An 18,341-nucleotide genomic window follows, 5' to 3' on the forward strand; every position below is an offset into this window, starting at 1 on the left:
ATACAAATAAGCTTACAAAAGAGACTCACAGACTTAGAAAACAAATCTGTGGTTGTGAGGGGAGAAGAGATAATTAGAGACTCTGCAACTTTGCTCAATGTTACGTGCCAGAACAGATGAGAGCGGGGCTTGGGGGAGAACGGATACATGTCTATGTATGGCTGAATCCCTTTGCTGTCCACCTGAAACTATCACAACACTGTTAACTGACTGTACCCCAATACAAAATGCTTCTGGTGTTAAAAAAATAATAAAAGTAATAATTCACTGGTTAAAAAAAAGCACAATCTTTTCAGCAAATGGTTCTGTGACAATGGGTATCTAATTGAATTTAGACTTCTGGTCATATCACACACAAACATTAACTCATAATGGATTATAGCCTTAATTCTAAAACTATAAAACTTCCAGAAAAAAACACAGGAGAAAAATTCTTGTGATTTTGGCTTAGGCAAAGAAATCTTAGATGCTAAAAAGTACAATCCTTGAAGAAAAAACTTATCCAAAATAACTGGACTTCACCAAAACCGGACTTTTTTGATTTAAGAGATACCATAAAAAAAAAAAAATCAGAAAAACCAAAGACTTAAGACAAAATATTTGTAAATCATGAACCAAAAAAAGAATGTACATTTAGAAACTAAGCAAAGAACTTGTACAACTCAATAATAAAAGCCTGATCAAAAATTCAGCAAAAGATCTGAAGAGACACTTCAAAAAACTATGCACATATGTAAAGTACATGAATAAAATCTTCAACATCATTAGTCACTACAGAAATACACATTAAAAACACTGAGATAATACTTCACAGCCACTAGAATGACTATAATGGAGGAAATAATGAAAAAAGATACTAACATTACCAAGGATGTGGATAAACTAGAAAGTTCCTACATTGCTGGTGAGAATGTAAAATTCTACAGCCACTTTGGAAAACTGTAATCTCTCAAAGTTAAGCTTAAATTCACCATCTGATCCAGTAAGTCCACTCCAAGGTTATCTACTCAAAAAAGAAAAAAAATTTTTTTTAAAGAAACAAAAATATATGTCCACACAAAAACCTGCATATGAATGTTCATAGCAACATTATTCACAATAACCAGAGAACTGAATAACTGAAGTATTCATCAATTATGAATGAACAAATAATTGTCATATATCCATATGACAGAACACTATACAGCAATGAAAAGGAACAAAATGCTGAAGTATAATACAACATGGACATAGCTCAAAAATCTTAGGCTAATTGAAAGATAGATGCTAAGGACTACATACTGCATAATCTATTTAAATTAACTATCCAGAAAAGGTAAATCTGTAAAGAGGAAGCAAATTAGTGATTACCTGAGGCTTGGGGATATGAATGGGAACTCACTATAATTGAGAAAAAAGGGATATTTTTAGCATGATGGAAATGTTCTTTGATGAGTTAGTGGTACAACTTGAAATCTACTAGAACCCATCAAATTGTATATTTAAAAAAAGAATGTTATGCAGGCACATGAAAAGATGCTCAACATCACTAATCATCAGGGAAATGCAAATCAAAACCACAATGAGATATCATATCACACCTGTCAGAATGGCTAGCATCAAAAAGAACACAAATAACAATGTGAGCGAGGATGCTGGGAATGTAAATTAGTGTAGTCACTGTTGAGAACAGTATAGGAGGTTCTCAAAAAACTAAAAACTGGACTACTATATGACTCAGCAACTCCATTCCTAGAAATATATCTGAAAAACAGCACTAATTTGAAAAGATACATGAACCCTAATGTTCACAGAAGCATTAAGGACAACTGCCAAGATAAGGAAGCAACTTAAGTGTCCATCAACAGGTGAATGGGTAAAGAAGAGGTGTGTGTGTGTAAATACACATACAAACAATGAGATACTACTCAGCCATAAAAAAAGAACGAAATTTTGCCATTTGCAACATGGATGGAATTCAAGAGTATTATGCTAAGTGAAATAAGTCGTACAGAGAAAGACAAGTATTGTAATGGTATCACTTATATGCAGAATCTTAAAACTACAACAAAAGAATGAATATAACAAAAAAGCAGCAGACTCACAAACAGAACAAATTAGTCATTACTAGTAGGAGAGAAAACACAGGGGTAGGGAATTAAGAAGTATAAACTACTATGTATAAAATAAGTATATACTGTACAACCAGGGAATACAATCAATGCTTTATAATAACTACAAGTGCAGAAAAACCCTTAAAAATTGTGAATCACTATATTGTACACCTGTGAAAGTGAAAGTCACTCAGTCATGTCCGACTCTTTGCAACCCCATGGACTATACAGTCCACAGATTTCTTTTCTCTAGGGGATCTTCCCAACCCAGGGATCAAACCAGGTCTTCTGCATTGCCGATGGGTTCTTTACCACTAAGCCACCAGGGAAGCTACATCAGCTATACTTTAAAAAAAGTAAAAGAAAAAAGGGATGTTATGGCATACAAATTATTCCTCAATAAAACTGTTAAAAAAATGGAACCAAAGTACCACAAACACTAAAGTGATCACCACACTGTCTGGAAAATGCACATTTTTATAGAAAAGTGTCAAAAATTAAAATATAGCCAAGTATATAATTTTCAAGTCAACAGAGAGAATAGAAAAACAAAGTTTTTCTGAACAGTATTAAAAGGAGTTGTAGAGTTGGGGCATAGAAGGCAATAATCAAGCAGGTAAAAAGAATGCTCAAAACAGCAGAGTAAGTCACTGTTTACACATAAAATATGCATATGTGTCACATATATAATAATGTCTGTTGTTGTTCAGTTGCTAAGTTGGGTCCAACTCCTTGCAACCCTGCAGACAGTAGCACACCAGGCTACCCTGTCCTTCAGTAACTCCCGGAGCTTGCTCAAATTCATGTCCATTGAGTCAGTGATGCTATCTAACCATCTCACCCTCTGCTGCCCCCATTCACATAAGAATGAATTTTTCAATGAAATATTGTTAAACTGATTCTTTCATTTTACTTTTCTCCATCGCACACTCCTTTTATACATAGAGCCAAATCACTGAAACTTCACCTCCATTCCAAAAAGTCAAAATGAATTCTCTTTATGTTTAAAGTTTAAGAAACAAAGTTTTCCAACTCATAGTTTTTAAAAGGTGGCCTCATTATGAATAAACAAGATTATACAGATATACAGGGCACACACTTCCTTACTAGCTATGCACTCTTATTTGGAGGGCAAAAAATTTAAATTTTTTAAAAACAGGAAAACCTGATGATTCTGGAGCAAGGCTGCCTGGGTTTTAAACCCCAATTCCATTACTTAGTAGTTCTGTGGCTTAAAAATGTTGTTCAATCTCTCTGAATTAGTTTCCTCATCTCTAAAATGGGGGAGAGGAGTGGGAGGAAAAGGACTGAAAAATAGTACCTACCTCACCCAGCTGCTGTGAGTTTTAAATGAAATAATTCACATAAAGTACACAAAACATGCTTGACACAGAGTAAATGATCAAAATTACTTGATTCTTTATGATTCATCAGTTATTTAAGGGAACTGCAAAAACTTCCTCATATCCTAAACAATGTTCCTTTAAAATGAAATCAAAATAACTGATAAAGCACTGTAAAATGTAAAAACTTCACAATATTGACCAATGGATTAAACATAAAACCATAAATATTTATTGTAGTTAAGGAATTCATTTAACAGGCATTTAACTGAACGCCTATATACCACGCACAGAAAAGATACACAGAAACTACTAGCATCCTTGATTAGCTGTTTCTTATGAAGGAGAAAAACAAATATAATGAGGTGTCTGTATCTTATAAAACTAGGAATATTCCAAATTATAGAAAGGTCTTATAAATCATTTGCTTGACCAATTCCCTTACCACCCCAAAATAAAAATATAGCAAAATGAGCACGATCACTATAAACCCTTAAAGTCCCTTTAGGACATTAGAGTGTCCCGAAGTTAATATTAAAGAATCACCAATAAAATGTAGATATGCAGGCAAATTTGTTAAAACCCCTTGACAAGAGAACACAAATACTTTGCTGTACATACTTTTACCATGTTTAAAAGAAATCATACTGCAAAGATAGATCATTAATCCTACTTCTAGAAATCGACCCAGAAGATACTTCCAATGATACAAAAATACATATATACAACAAAGTTATTCACTGCATCATTTGCAATTGCAAAATATCAGAAATCTAAATGTCTATAGACAGCAAAGTGGCTGAATAAACTGTTATATCTACACACAAAAAAGTGTTACACCTCTTGTTATCAATTAAAAAAGAATGGGGCACAAAGAGTGGAATGTTTATCTTCTCTGTATATATCTTTTTATATAGCTGTGACTCTTAGAACCACATTAATGTTTCGTATACCCTTCATACACACCCCAAATAAACCATTAAACCCAACCACAATATGAGGAGAATTCAAACTGGAACACAAACACTAACAAATGATCCTAACTCCTTTATACATGAAAGATCACAATAAAGGGAAGGAGATAGAAAAAGAACCTCAGAAAAGTTTCTTGACTGATACTTTAAAAAGAACTGAACATAAATAATGAAATATATTTAATAAATGTTTTTCTCCTGGGGATTAGGGTCAACAGTCTGAAACTACTTGTATGTGTCAACAGTTGACCTTTGAACAACATGGGTGTGAACTGTGCCTGTTCACTTACATGCTGGGTTCTTTCTCTTCAGGAGATATGTACCACAGTACTACAGACAGCTGTAAAGTTATATGCCAATTTTTGACTGTGGGGAGAGTCAGTGCCCCAACCTCAGAGCTGTTCAAGGGGCAACTGTATTAGATATTTTAAAAATAAGTAAACACATTATATATAATAAAAGCTAGATTTCTCACTATTGAAGAAAGAAGTCATAAATTAAAAAAAAAAAAACCTAAAATGAACCCTGTGTTCTTATATTAAAGTCAGGAAGTATCTGTATAAACTTACATTTTTTAATGTACATAAGCAGACAAACATATATATATATATATATGTACATTAGTTAATAACAAAACTTTCTACACCTGTTAAAAGAGCCTAGAAACAACAATATCAAAATGGTAATATACACACCTACATGAGAAGATGTTGATTTTTAAACACCATTGTCCAACAAAAGGATCAAGGGCTCTTTGGAGAAGTGGTTATTGTTCCAAGGCTGCTGCTGCTAAGTCACTTCAGTCGTGTCCGACTCTGTGCGACCCCAGAGATGGCAGCCCACCAGGTTCCCCCATCCTTGGGATTCTCCAGGTAAGAACACGGGAGTGGGTTGCCATTTCCTTCTCCAATGCGTGAAAGTGAAAAGTGAAAATGAAGTCGCTCAGTCACCCCATGGACTGTAGCCTACCAGGCTCCTCTGTCCAGGGGATTTTTCCAGGCAAGAGTACTAGAGTGGGGTGCCATTGCCTTCTCCAGTGCCCAGGCTGGGGTGGGAAAAATACAAGATACGCCTATAACATTATGTGATGTCAGAAAGAGTGTTCAAAAAGAGATGGAGACTTGTTCAAAGAATTCAGGAGTCAACTCAAAGGAGTTCCTAAAGGTCAAAGGTAGAAAATTTGAGCCAACAAAATGATGATAATTGGATTTTGACTCATAGAACAGAATATCCAAGTCCATACTGATATAAAGAAATGAATTAATAAATGGAACAGGGGTCAGGGAGGTGAATGAGATTTTCATCACAAAAGAATTCAAAGAAATAAATGTTGAAAGAATGGGCAAAACAGAAAACCACTATTAGGCAAATATCACAGTAATAATGCTAAATGCAAAGTGGGTGAAATTCAAATAAGATCTGCAAGTTAGTTAATAGTATTGTACTAAAGTGAATTTCTTGGTTTTAATAATTGTATTTTGGCCATACAAGATGAAATGACTTTAGGAGAAGCTAGATGAGGGGATATATGGGAAATCTACTATTTTTGGCCAATTTTTCTGTACATCTAAAATTAGTTCAAAATTAAAAGTTTAAAAAAAAATTCAGTCTGTTGTATTTTACAATGATTTAAAAGAGAACACTTAAGACAATTTCATTTTATCATACTGAATACTGAATTTAACCATAAAAAATAAAGGTATATGGTTAACTTACAATTTGAAACTCTGTTTTAAGACTGAAGCTATGAAATGGGGCAACACTCCTTCATTTGGTCTTCAGCAGAAAATCTAACACTTCTTTGTTTCTACTACCATTTTGTTCCATGATGGAAAACATCTACTTGCAAGAAGAAATATAAACCTACATAAACAACAACAGGCTCAAGATGAAGTTGAAAAACATGAAAAATTATTTAATGACAGTACTCTTGAAATTACATGTCTGTAAAGAACACCACAGTAACCCCGTAATGCAGTCTGTTTCTGGGGGAAAATCAGAGAAAGGCTCACCTGACAAGCAGTTGGAACTGTGGGCTCTTTTGTGTGCATGGGATTATACTCTTGGTTATTTTCCTTTTTTGTTGGGCGGGGGGGGGGGGGCTGAGCGAAAAAGTTTTCAACTAAAAATATATACAATTGATCAAAATTTACTGAAGAAAAAAACCTACATTTTTAGGCAATCTTTTAAAATCAGTTCTCTGTTCTGAATTATCCATTAACTTGTGGGGATTCAGGCTCATCCCCTTATTACTAAGATACATATTCATAAAATTTTTACAGTTGTGCTGCTCTAGTTACAAATAGCTTCTACTTTTCTAGGACATAATTTCACTTTGTTTAAGCAAGAATTCATTAAAGAGCTATAAATAACCTTTAAATATTTAGCCATGAATAGAGGGTGGACTGGCATTGATGGCTATTTTAGTACTAATGCAGAATGCTTTTTAAAAGCTACATTTTAGCATGCATCAAACTAATGATTAACACTTGCAAGTGTAATTTTCAATGTTACAATAAATTTCTCTTTATTTTAAGAAGTTCTGCCAAAAGCAAATGTTATTCAATTATTTACTAGTAGGAAAGTAACCTTAAAGAACAAAAATGTTCAGAAGATTAAAACATAAAATTTCTGATTTAAGAAAATTTACTTATGTATTTCTATCTAGACAACTTTCCTTCTCTCCCAAAATAAAACACCATTTAAAACTGCACACACTAGGGGAGAATTGCCTAGGGAATCATAAGAATTCAAGGATCCACTGTATGGTGCATGTAGCATATACATGAAAGACACTTCTATATTGAATTCTGAATCATAAAGTTCACAACATTTTAGAGACAAAGTTTCATAAAATTTTTACTTAAAAAAAAAATGTTTTACAAAATACCGTTCTTTCAACCAAAGAAACTTTCTGTTGGGTACATGGAGCTTTCTACCATAGAGATTATAGAATAACAGTCAGTCAAACAGGGACAGATTTTTTAAATAGCCACCTAGCTGCAAAACCTACAAGAAGTAAATTTTTTTTTTAAAGTGCCTTTAAAAAGGTAAAGCAAGTAATATAATTGTTGAATCTATTTGAAATTTTAAAAGTTTCTTTAAAATGGTCCATATGGTGTGCACAATATCACAGCTGGAACAAAACTGCCAGTATTTAGTTTGAAACACAAAAACAACACATATGAACAGCATTCTTTGAAAAATAATTCAAAATGCTGCTACCGTATGACACAGCAAACCTAAACAATGAGTGTTGACGGTATTCAGAGAATTAACAAAACAAGCTGAAAATTAAAAGTATTTAAATATTTACTTTGATTTCTTTTTAATACCACTGATACAGTAAGAGAACTTGGTGCCAAATTTACTCAGGATGACTTACTTCAAATTACATGTAACATATTTTGCTATACATTTTCTAAACACTTGCAAAACTAGGTTTTAGGAGGTGAACTCCCACTTTCTAGGCAGCCCTAGTTTTTCTGCTGCAGTCTGGCAGCTTTGAACTTTGAAACCCTCTTTGTAGTTCCTTCTGATACTTCTGAGAGAACTTCTTTTCGTTCTGGAATGGTGGGCAGCACAGGATGAGCCATGGCTGGGTGTGGTATTAAGGAGGGTGACAAAAACTCTTTTTCTATTACAGTTCCAGAAAAAGCCTAAAAGACAACAAAATCAGATTATGCTAACAAAACACAAATAAGATGCCTACAAAATCTTTATCCTGCATTGCATTGCCAAACAGACATTTCTTTTCATTAGATTTTCTGATACACAAAACTACAACATCAAAATACAAATTGCTCATAGAAATCAAGTACCATTAAAAAGTATCTTAATTACACCACCAAATATAAGTAGATGTTTAATAGTACACATGTTAAGAAAACAAAATATAAAAAACATGTTCATGTGGGATTTTCAAAAAATGGGTAAATAAAAGGTTCTCAACTTTCATATATTCATTCCATTTATATCCAGATCATGCTGTGAAAAATAATGTATTAAAATTAAAAATTCTATTACAGTGTCAAACATCAACTGATGAATGAGCTCTCCTATGGTGGCCATGCTGCCTGCAAGCCTACAGCCTAGTTTCAGCAGCACTGACATCTCTTAGGTGGTGTCCATTTATGCAATTATTTGATTATTTTATTGCATCTTGCCTCAATTTTATTTGAGGTCAGTGGAAACAGAAAATTAAAAGTGCTGGTGCTAGTGGAAATAACTGTCTATCTCAAATTTTAATGCAATAAATAACAGAAATCAAGACACCACAAAAATTATTCTTTTATTTCAACCCCTATTTGCTGGACATTTTTTTCTTTTTCTCTACTGTAGTGTATATATAATGTATATAAAATGTATGTATAAATGTATATACTGTGTACAAAATGGAAATAAAACCAAAGATAGGTCTTTTCTATATATTTCTAAGAAGAGATCCATCAAAATCAAGTTGCTATGATTTTTTTTAAACATTTCTAGTATTTGGAATCTCCTTACTTTCATCTTCTAAAAACTCATTATGTACAAACTTAAATTTGACACACATTTGACACGCAAACTGTCAAGTATATTTTACTCTCCTTTGTCTACCAAGTGAACAAATCAGTTAAGACAATGTATCACTTGAGTAGTTTAAAAAGCCAATCTGCTCCAGCTTGCCCCACCAAAGGAGAACCAAGAATGCCCTGACCTTCCCACACTCCTGAGAGACCCTGGGTGGAGTACAGCTTTTTAAAGGGAATTCAAAGTCTACTTTTCTAAAAACTCTATTTTATCATGATAAGTACAGAGTCTTCTTATTATACAAAAAATGCTCTTGAAAAAGAATATTTTAACATTTAAAGATATGGAAAAATATCTTTCAAAGTACTTTCCATAATCATGAACTATTTATTTTGACATTAAAAAATTTATAGCATCTAGATGCTAACTGTAACAGTTCAATACAAAATGCAAAGCTATTAAATAGGATGAAATGAAAATAAACTCTAGACTTGAATTCTAACTATATCATGATACATTAACTCCTTACTGAAACCTAATTTTCAGATACTTAAAAACAGCAAAAGTCTATCACTTATTTTTCTAACAGTATGGAAGACTATTAAATAAGATACTCTCCAGGTCAAATGAGATAATGATGTTGGGAGAAGGGAAGGAGAATATTCTAACCATACAAACTGTACCTAAATACTAATGATCTCTCCATTACAATTACTATTTAGTATCATTTGTACCATCTAGGGACATTTAGTACAAGCAACAGAAGTTTTATGTATGTTTACTCATATACAAAGATAAATATTTTAATATGTATTTGTCATATACTCAAATGGGTATATCAGTTTGATAAGGGCCTGAGTTCCCCAGTGTTTCCAAATATTTTTAAATTAAAATCTGAAATACCCACTAAACACAAGAATAAAAAAAATCAAGTGTGGGAATAATGGAAACCATAACATTCTTATTTTGATATCTCCCAGTATCATTCTTTTCCCCATACACAAAACTGTGTAACGTGGTGGGTAACAGTGTATGTGTGCACTCATTTTTCTGAGGAGAGGATCTACAGCTCTCACTAGACTATAAAATGGTCCCATAACTTCCAAGAGTTAAAAATTTCACCAGCACAAGTCAAAATATAGAAGAACTATAGATAATTATCTGTCATACGTACTCATTTTCTTCTTTAACTCTACCAAAGCATTTAAAAGAGAAAAGTATAATCTGTTGGGCCTCCCCAGTGCCTCAGCGGTAAAGAATCCGCCGGCCATGCAGGAGACGCAGGTTTGTCCCTTGGGTCGGGAAGATCTGCTAGAGGAGGAAATGGCAACCCACTCCAGTTTTCTTGCCAGTAAAATCCCATGGACAGAGGAGCCTGGCGGGCTTCAGTCCACAGGGTTGCAGAGAGTCAAGACACCACTGAGGGACTGAGTGTGCACACAGCCACACACATAATCTGCTACTTGAACTATTTTAATTTTATAACATTGGCTATAAGTCTGGTCTAGTGGAATTTATTTTTAAAAAGCTGCTAAATTATTTTCTAACCATGAGACTTCTCTATTGGTGCAGTGGTTAAGACTCCATGCTTCCAACTGCAGGGGACATGGCTTGGATCCCTGGTTTGGAGAACTAAGATCCCACAAGCCGCACAGCATGGCCAAAAACGAACAATTTCTAACCAAAAATGAAATACATATTCTAATTAAGATACATTAAAATTCCTATTTCACAGAAATAGAACTTCAAGAGTGGTAATACTCTGTTACCAAAAAATTTCAAACTATTTTATTTTAATACCTATATTGTTTTTGCTAAGGACTGTGTGCTGTGCTAAGTTGCTTCAGTCATGTCCGACTGTTTGAGACCCCATGGACTGTAGCCCACCAGGCTCCTCAGCCCGCGGGATTCTCCAGGCAAGAATACTGGAGCTGCTAAGGACTTTTATAAATTATTAATTACCAGAAAAATTACAAGCTTACGATTAATTAGGCTCTATGACTTCTGAGATTAAATATATGTATAAACCAAAGAAGCTACAAAATAAACAATGCCATTACCCTGTCAATTAATGTCAATAAATAACTATACAAAATAAAATAAAGACAATAAGATTAATCATTCATAGACCATACCTGGAAGATACAGCAGCTACAAGTTTTTAAGTCTTTTCAACTCCCAAAATAACTATGTAAAATGGGGAAAATTTAAAGTTGCATATCCCTTTGAAATGGAGCTATCACTACCTTTTTAACTCTCAAAGATACTTTATGAAATGAAGAATTAAAGATATACACAAACCTCAGGTGTTACTGATAAAGGCAAAGGTTTCTTTTGATGATTTTCTTGTTGTTCCTCTTCCAAAATGCTCTCACTAGCATCACTACAAGTAGCCTCTTCGCAGCTAATGCTTCTCAAAACTCCCCGTCTATCATCAAAATCAGCAGCACTGCTTTCACTGGTATCACTGCAAACACTGTTCTCTCTACTTCGAGACTTCAGGATTGACTTACGAGGGACATATTCTCCATTCACAATATCAACAAAGACCCTATAATACAAAAATTATATACACACTCTTCAGTTAACATAAAACAGGATAAATTTATAGAGATTTTTTAAAGTCTTTTCCAGAAATTAATTTAAAATATTTTATTCAAACATATCCAAAATTTTCACTATCACAATAATTTTGTGGCCTCAAATGACACCTTATATTATCAATATTTCTAAGTATATTTTTTTGACCCAATAAAATACAGCAGTTTATTTATAAGCATGTTCTGGGTGACAACAGCTTGATTGTTTTGTCCAAAATGTACATATAATTTTTGAAGTCATTTAGCAATTTTCACTATTTTACAAATAAGGGTCATGAAAATAGTAGATATTTTCAAATGACGGCTTTCTCAGCAAACATTACAACAAAAAATTGAAAGAGCATGCGTAGACTCTGTGAAAAGGTAAACCACATGGCTAACTAAGCACTGCCAAAGGTTTGGTAGCAAAGTGCTGCCCCAGCACACCAGAAACACAAACTTTCATTTCTAAAGTTAACATACAATTTTTGACCAGATTGGGAATGTTTTAAAAGCACTAGTGAAGAAGGGAAATGCAAAAAAACTGAGCAATATTCTACTTGCTTTGAACTGGGAAACTGCGTTGGGGCTCAGCAGCTCCTGTGAGAGCCTTTAAAACACAGAGCTCTTATCAAAATACCTCACTTTCCAGTGAGAGACTTTTGTGTTACGAGCAACCTTTTCCTGTAAATACTCAGTTGCAAAAAGGGAGTAGGGAAGAGCAGATTGCTCTGCTGTCTACGAATACCACTCACCTGTAAATGTCAGCAGGAGTCCTGATCATAGGCAGCTCTTGGGGAGAATGACCACTGCCAGAACTGTTCTTTCGCTTACGCTTGGCTTCTTCTTTTTTTTCACTGAATTTTAAGGTGGTATTTTTTCCAGTATTTATACGGACCTAAAAATTTCACAGCAAAAAAATCACTATCCTTTTGAGAAATTAAGGTCAAAACTAAAACCAATAAACTCTACAATTAATGAAATAATAGTAATAAGAGTCAGTTTACATATTTTGACACTGAAATAATGTGCATTATCAGTTAAGACCTAAAAAGTCCTTACTTTATCATACTTCTACAGCATTACTTCTTGAATCAGGGGTCCCCAACCCCTGGGCCATGGACTGGTATCAGTCTGTGGCCTGCTAGGAACTGGGCTGCACAGTAGGAGATAAGCAGCAGGCGAGCAAGCGAAGCTTCATCTGTATTTATAGCTGCTCCCCATCGCTCACATTACTTCCTGAGCTCGGCTTCCTGTCATATCAGCAGCAGCATAATAAACGTAATGCACTTAAATCATCCCCAAATCATTCCCCTCGATCCTGCCCCATCCATGGAAAAACTGTCTTCCACGAAACCAGTCCCTGGTGCCAAAAAAGGTTGGGGCCTAGTTTTAAATGACCATTCTAGTCATCAGCAACTATTATTATACAAAAAGCAAAATACATTCAAACTAAATGCTAGATTATCATAAGCTTTCACATCACCCATTACTTTGATATAAGTTTTTGGCTTAAATTATGCATTTCAAAACAAAGAGCACAATTAACCAAAATAAATACTCAGTAGGAATATAAAATTTAAGTCATAAAAACAATATGAGATAATGCTTAACTATTTAAAATTTTTAAATACCTCTAATTTTTAAAAATTTAAGGATCAAAAAAATAAAATCAAAGCTATTCAGGATTAACACATTATTCTTCTATCCCTATTCGGCATTTATACCATCTTTCCATATTAATGACTGCTTTTCCCCACAACATTCCTGCAAATATTATTTATTCTTCCTGCTTTATCTAAATGAAAACCAACTTAAAGCTTAAAAAGAAAATCACAAAACAAAAATTTTTTTTCTGGTAATAGGTCAATTTTTTCCAAAGAATTCACAAGATGTTCTTTTAGTCTGAAGTATGGGAATATATATTTTAAAAAACCATATAATTATATGGTTTCACTTCACATTAGAGTAGGGAACACTTAAAAGGACCTAAGAAATAGTAAATATGTTTTAAATAGGTTTCATTAAATAATAATCACAGGCACTTAAGACTGATAACCACAGACCGTTAACTTTGATACAGGCAACACCTACAAGGGTAGCTTATAGCTAAAAAAAAGAAAAAGAAAAAAGAAAAGCACTAAATTAAGACAAAAGGGTCCCTGTTTTATTACTAACTCACTCTATGGTCTTCTATGCCTTAAGTTTCCTTGAGAAAGACAAATTAGAAAGATGAAATTCCCAGTGGCTCCTTAAAGCAGTATTATGAGGCCAAGAGAGCAAGGGAATGAGTTTAAGGTCCTTCCTTCAGTGAGATCCAACCTGCTTTGATCTGGGATTTAAAAACTGGGGATTCTACAATAAGTAAAGAGGGAACAAAAAGTCTTTTGATACTAAGAAAAGCTGTATTAGAAGCTCTCGCTCTAGTAACCCCCAGCTGTAAAATACCAAAACTCTATAAAGTCCTGAATACCCAGAGATGCTTATATTTACTTTGTGAGAAATGGAACGAATTTTTATTTCCTGATAAATTTTTCCTTTCTGCTCGTCATGCTCCTATTCATTATATGCTCACACAGAAACAACCTGATATAATTAAAAATTTAACTAATGCCAGTTACTTTCATCATAAATATACCCAAATACTCATTTGATCTCCTTCCCGACCACCAAATTTCAAATTGTACTGTGGCTTCAAGGGAACAACAGACCAATACCAACTAACTATCCAGACTTTTTTCTTTTTCTCTTTCAGATAAAACTGGTCATAACAAGAGGCAAAAGATGGTTTTCTTGTTTGGTATTATCAACAATATTAATCCCTGTTACTACTGTTCTTTTAAAGAGCTTTGTAGATGATCATTAACATTCAAATCATATGAAAAAATTACTAAAGTTAAAAGTATACAAACCCTCTTAGGTTCGACAGTGTGAGAAAAATATATTGTTGGTATAGAATTATCTTCAACCCCTAAGGTATCATGGTCATTTTCATTATCACCACCATCATCATTATCATCTTCATTACTGTGGTAAGAATTTGAACCATTCACTGAATAGTTCAATGGACTATTCACTTGACCATTGAAGAGTTCTGAATTTGTAAGACTGTTATAACAATTGCTGAGGGTGAGAGAGTCTGTTACTTGATGCATCATATTCACATTTATGTTCTGATCTTCCTTTTCCTCTTCAGAGGACACATCTCCATTTGCAATCACAGTATCAGGCTTACTACTAATAGTAAAGAAAAACAAAACAAGGTCAAACAAATACATTAGAACTTTTTCAGTTAATTTCAATGGGTAAAAAATAAGGTTTTGCATAGATTATTTTTAAACTAGATTTCTAGGTTAATAAAAATGTTTTGAAATGAATGAAAAAATGGTTTCTATGCTAATTCTATACTGTAGCTATTCAAACATAAGTAGAATATTTTTTATCTTTGCAAGGAAGATATTGGTCATATAAAATAAAATAATACAATCATAAATTAGCGCAAAACTCACAGAGAATGTTATCTCTATTTGAAGACCAGAAATTACAGCCACAGAATTGTAACATATTCTAATTTTCTATTTTCATAATCAAAATATTTTATAAGCATGTATTGTTATAATTTTTAAACTAAGACTTCTACATATGTACATGATTTATACACATACATACACATTTCCCATGCTTCATTCTACAAAGAATTTGAGGACCTTATAAAAATAACAAAACCAGAAATGCAACAGAATGGAAACAACATCATGCAAAAATTGAAAAAGTATCACAAAGAAGAAAATCACAAGATTCAAAATTGATTTACAAAAATGAAACAGTATCAGTTAATTAAAAAGACCTAAGTATAGGTGAAATTGTAGTGAAAAAAATATTCTTTGTGTCTTATTTTTCACAGTAACTAACTCTGCATATCATTTAAGTAAAATAATATAGCAACTTCTGTAGTAACTAACACCTTTCACTAAGCACTCTGACAATTCGGAGTAAGAGCCACTGTGTATTTCAAACGATAACTGGGTCAAGTTTTTCATACTTATAACTACTTGACCAGATTACAAATTTTGTTGTTGTTTAGTTGCTAAGTTATGTCAGACTCTTTGGCAACTTCACGGACTATAGCCCACAGGCTCCTCTGTCCCTGGGATTCTCCAAGCAAGAATACTGGAGTGAGTTGCCATTTCCTTCTCCAGGGGATCTTCTCAACCCAGGGATCAAACCTGCATCTCCTGCTTTGCAGGCAGATTCTTTACCACTGAGTCACCAGGGAAGCCCAGATTACAAACTACCTGCTCAATAAGCAAAAAAGTTTGCAAAGGAAAGCAAGGATAAACACTTTATAGCCACAAACAAACTGAATGCTTATTTTTCTTTTTAACAAGTCATTCAAACATACTACATTATCTTAACTACAGTAAAAAAATAACTCATTTAAAATGTAACATATAAAGTATCCATAATTATAAATATTTGGTATCTTAATTTATTATATAAAATATGGCTGAAATCTTATAATAAGAAACAAGTATATTGACTTTAAGTATTTCTATTACACACATATGTATGGGGCCTGTGCATGAACACACTGACCTAAAGGAAGATATTCTAGAGAATTAATATTTGCCTTAGAGTGGTAGGGTTATTGATATTTTAGTATAATGTGCTTTTCTGTATTTTATTCAAGGGGCACATATTTTATAAGGAAATGTGTGTAAGGAAATCTGTCATTAGGTACCTATCAATATCAATTTCACCCAGCAATTCTTCTTGTCTCTCTAGTTCTTCAAGTCGATCCCACAGTTCCTTATCAGCAAGCAGATCCTTGGATTTTAGATCATTTGCAAATTCTGCTTCAAAAATATCTGAAGTTTTTGGTTTGGAGTGAGGTTTATGAGCAATTCGATGTTTTGCTATTTAAAAAAGAGAAGGACATGGCCATTAACAGCCAATTTTTGAAAGGCAACAAACCTAGACATAATGAGACTTTCTTTTGAGGTGAGGAGGATGTTGAGAAAGAGCAAGACATGATTTTTAAGCCAAACAGTAGAGTTCCAATGATGTATGCCTCTTAGAATCCTGTTTAGTTCAAGGACCAAGCAGTGCCAGCATCCCTGGAGAACACTTCACAAGTGCAGACTCTCAGGGCCTCCCCAGACCTGCTGAATCAGAATCTGTATTTTAACCATAGCCCCAGAGAATTCACATGCACATTAAAGACTATAAAGAGCTGCCTGAGAGCTTCAAAAATGCATAAGCAGAAATGGTCACAATGCACTCTAGTTATAACGCAAAATTCAACACAAGTAATACTCATCTTCCATCCTTACTCAAGAGAATTTAGTTACTAAAGTAACACATAAAAGCCTTGTCACAGGATACTTTCAATTCTAAGGCACTGCCAGACAGGAATACCCTAGGAGAAATCTATGGAGCCTAATCCTGGGAAAATTCTACTATAATTTTATATATGAGTATTTATAGCTTTTAAATTGCTTCATCTTATTTATAATCCTCATGTGAGGCAGGAGATGGATAAAATCAGAACTCACATCTACCTGCTTTTCATTTGAAAAAAATAATCTTTTTAAAAAGCAAATTAAAGCTTTGAAAAAGGCAATGGGAGGAAGTCTACAATGCTGTTATGTGACATGGTGCTAACAGATGACCTCCATCATATATTCAAATTTACAGAACTGTTTTCTAAACTTGAAAATATCAAAATTATATTTCATAGCCTATTCTCTATTACCATTGATAATATAGTATTAAAAAGTTTTACATTTCAAACTTATAAATTACATATTGACAAATCTTTCAACTGTCACCAAAAAATCTTAAGTTGTTTTTCAACTCTAACTTAGATATATGTCTCTTTTATTTCACCTCCCAAAGCCACAGACTACTATATAACCTGTGTGGCTAGAACATAGCTTCTAAAATCACTTATTTCATCTAACAAGTTCTCTTCAGAGTCAATTACTAAAATATGAACTCTAATAACCAAACTAAATGTCAAAAGTTTTCTACAGTAATAAATTATAAACCATTTCTGTTAGTGGTTTAACTTCAATTTTAAACTTTAAAAATTTTCATGACTAGAACACTTTACAGCAGACCAGAGGACCACTGCCTTTACAGAAGTAAACCTAAACATACAACTGATCTTCAATTCAGCAAGAGAAAGTTATTATATAAACCTGGGAACAACCTGTGTATGGCAATGCCCAGCACCCAACATAAAATAAATGGCTAAAATATGCTTAGATTATACTTACTCCTAAGGTCAAAGTTCAAATTGGGAGCAGTTCCATGAATACACATTATCTGAGTTTCAGACGTCTGGAGCATTAAATAACTTTGAAAAAGCCATGTAAACTCATCACTTAAGTACATGCAGTCAGAAATCAAGCTTTTCATCAAAAGTTATCCATTAATGTGTTTTATTAAAAATATATTCAAATTTATAACAATTTTATATAAGAATTATAAAATTAATGGATAAACAGAACAAAATGCTTGCATTTTATGAATTAAAAAGTATCATAAATATAATCCAATATATAAGACTCCTTAAAGATCAATACAAATGGTAAATATTTAAATAACTATATATAAAAAAATTTTATTACTTACCCTTAAATTCAAAGTCAGTTTTAATTTCTTCTCTTATGTCAACAATATCACCTGCAGCCTAATTTTTTAAACAAACAAAAAAAGAACATTAACAATTTGAACCCTCAAAATATTAAAATTAGTGCAATTGTATAACCTAAGAAAGATGTCCAGAAAGCACTTGAAACTTCAAGTAATTTGTTCCATGGTTGTACAATTTTT

At 33.2% G+C, this 18,341-nt stretch overlaps 1 protein-coding gene across 3 annotated transcripts in view; it reads right to left on the reverse strand.

Annotated features, from left to right (window-relative positions):
• Positions 1 to 6,299: 6,299 nt before the first annotated feature.
• The window catches only part of URI1 (URI1 prefoldin like chaperone), a 62,991-nt gene continuing 50,949 nt past the window's right edge, over positions 6,300 to 18,341 (reverse strand). For 2 of the 3 annotated variants that reach the window (XM_020896897.2, XM_020896925.2), the window contains 6 exons: positions 18,141 to 18,198; positions 16,243 to 16,417; positions 14,414 to 14,738; positions 12,257 to 12,399; positions 11,224 to 11,473; positions 6,300 to 8,069 (listed from right to left, as the gene is read on the reverse strand). In XM_020896897.2, coding sequence (XP_020752556.2) covers positions 7,887 to 8,069; positions 11,224 to 11,473; positions 12,257 to 12,399; positions 14,414 to 14,738; positions 16,243 to 16,417; positions 18,141 to 18,198 — 1,134 coding nt within the window. In that variant the 3' untranslated portion in view covers positions 6,300 to 7,886. The remainder of the gene's footprint in view (positions 8,070 to 11,223; positions 11,474 to 12,256; positions 12,400 to 14,413; positions 14,739 to 16,242; positions 16,418 to 18,140; positions 18,199 to 18,341) is intronic. The other variant, XM_020896906.2, reaches the window with a different exon arrangement.

Source organism: Odocoileus virginianus, chromosome 20, assembly GCF_023699985.2.
Source record: "Odocoileus virginianus isolate 20LAN1187 ecotype Illinois chromosome 20, Ovbor_1.2, whole genome shotgun sequence".
Taxonomy (NCBI): domain Eukaryota; kingdom Metazoa; phylum Chordata; class Mammalia; order Artiodactyla; family Cervidae; genus Odocoileus; species Odocoileus virginianus.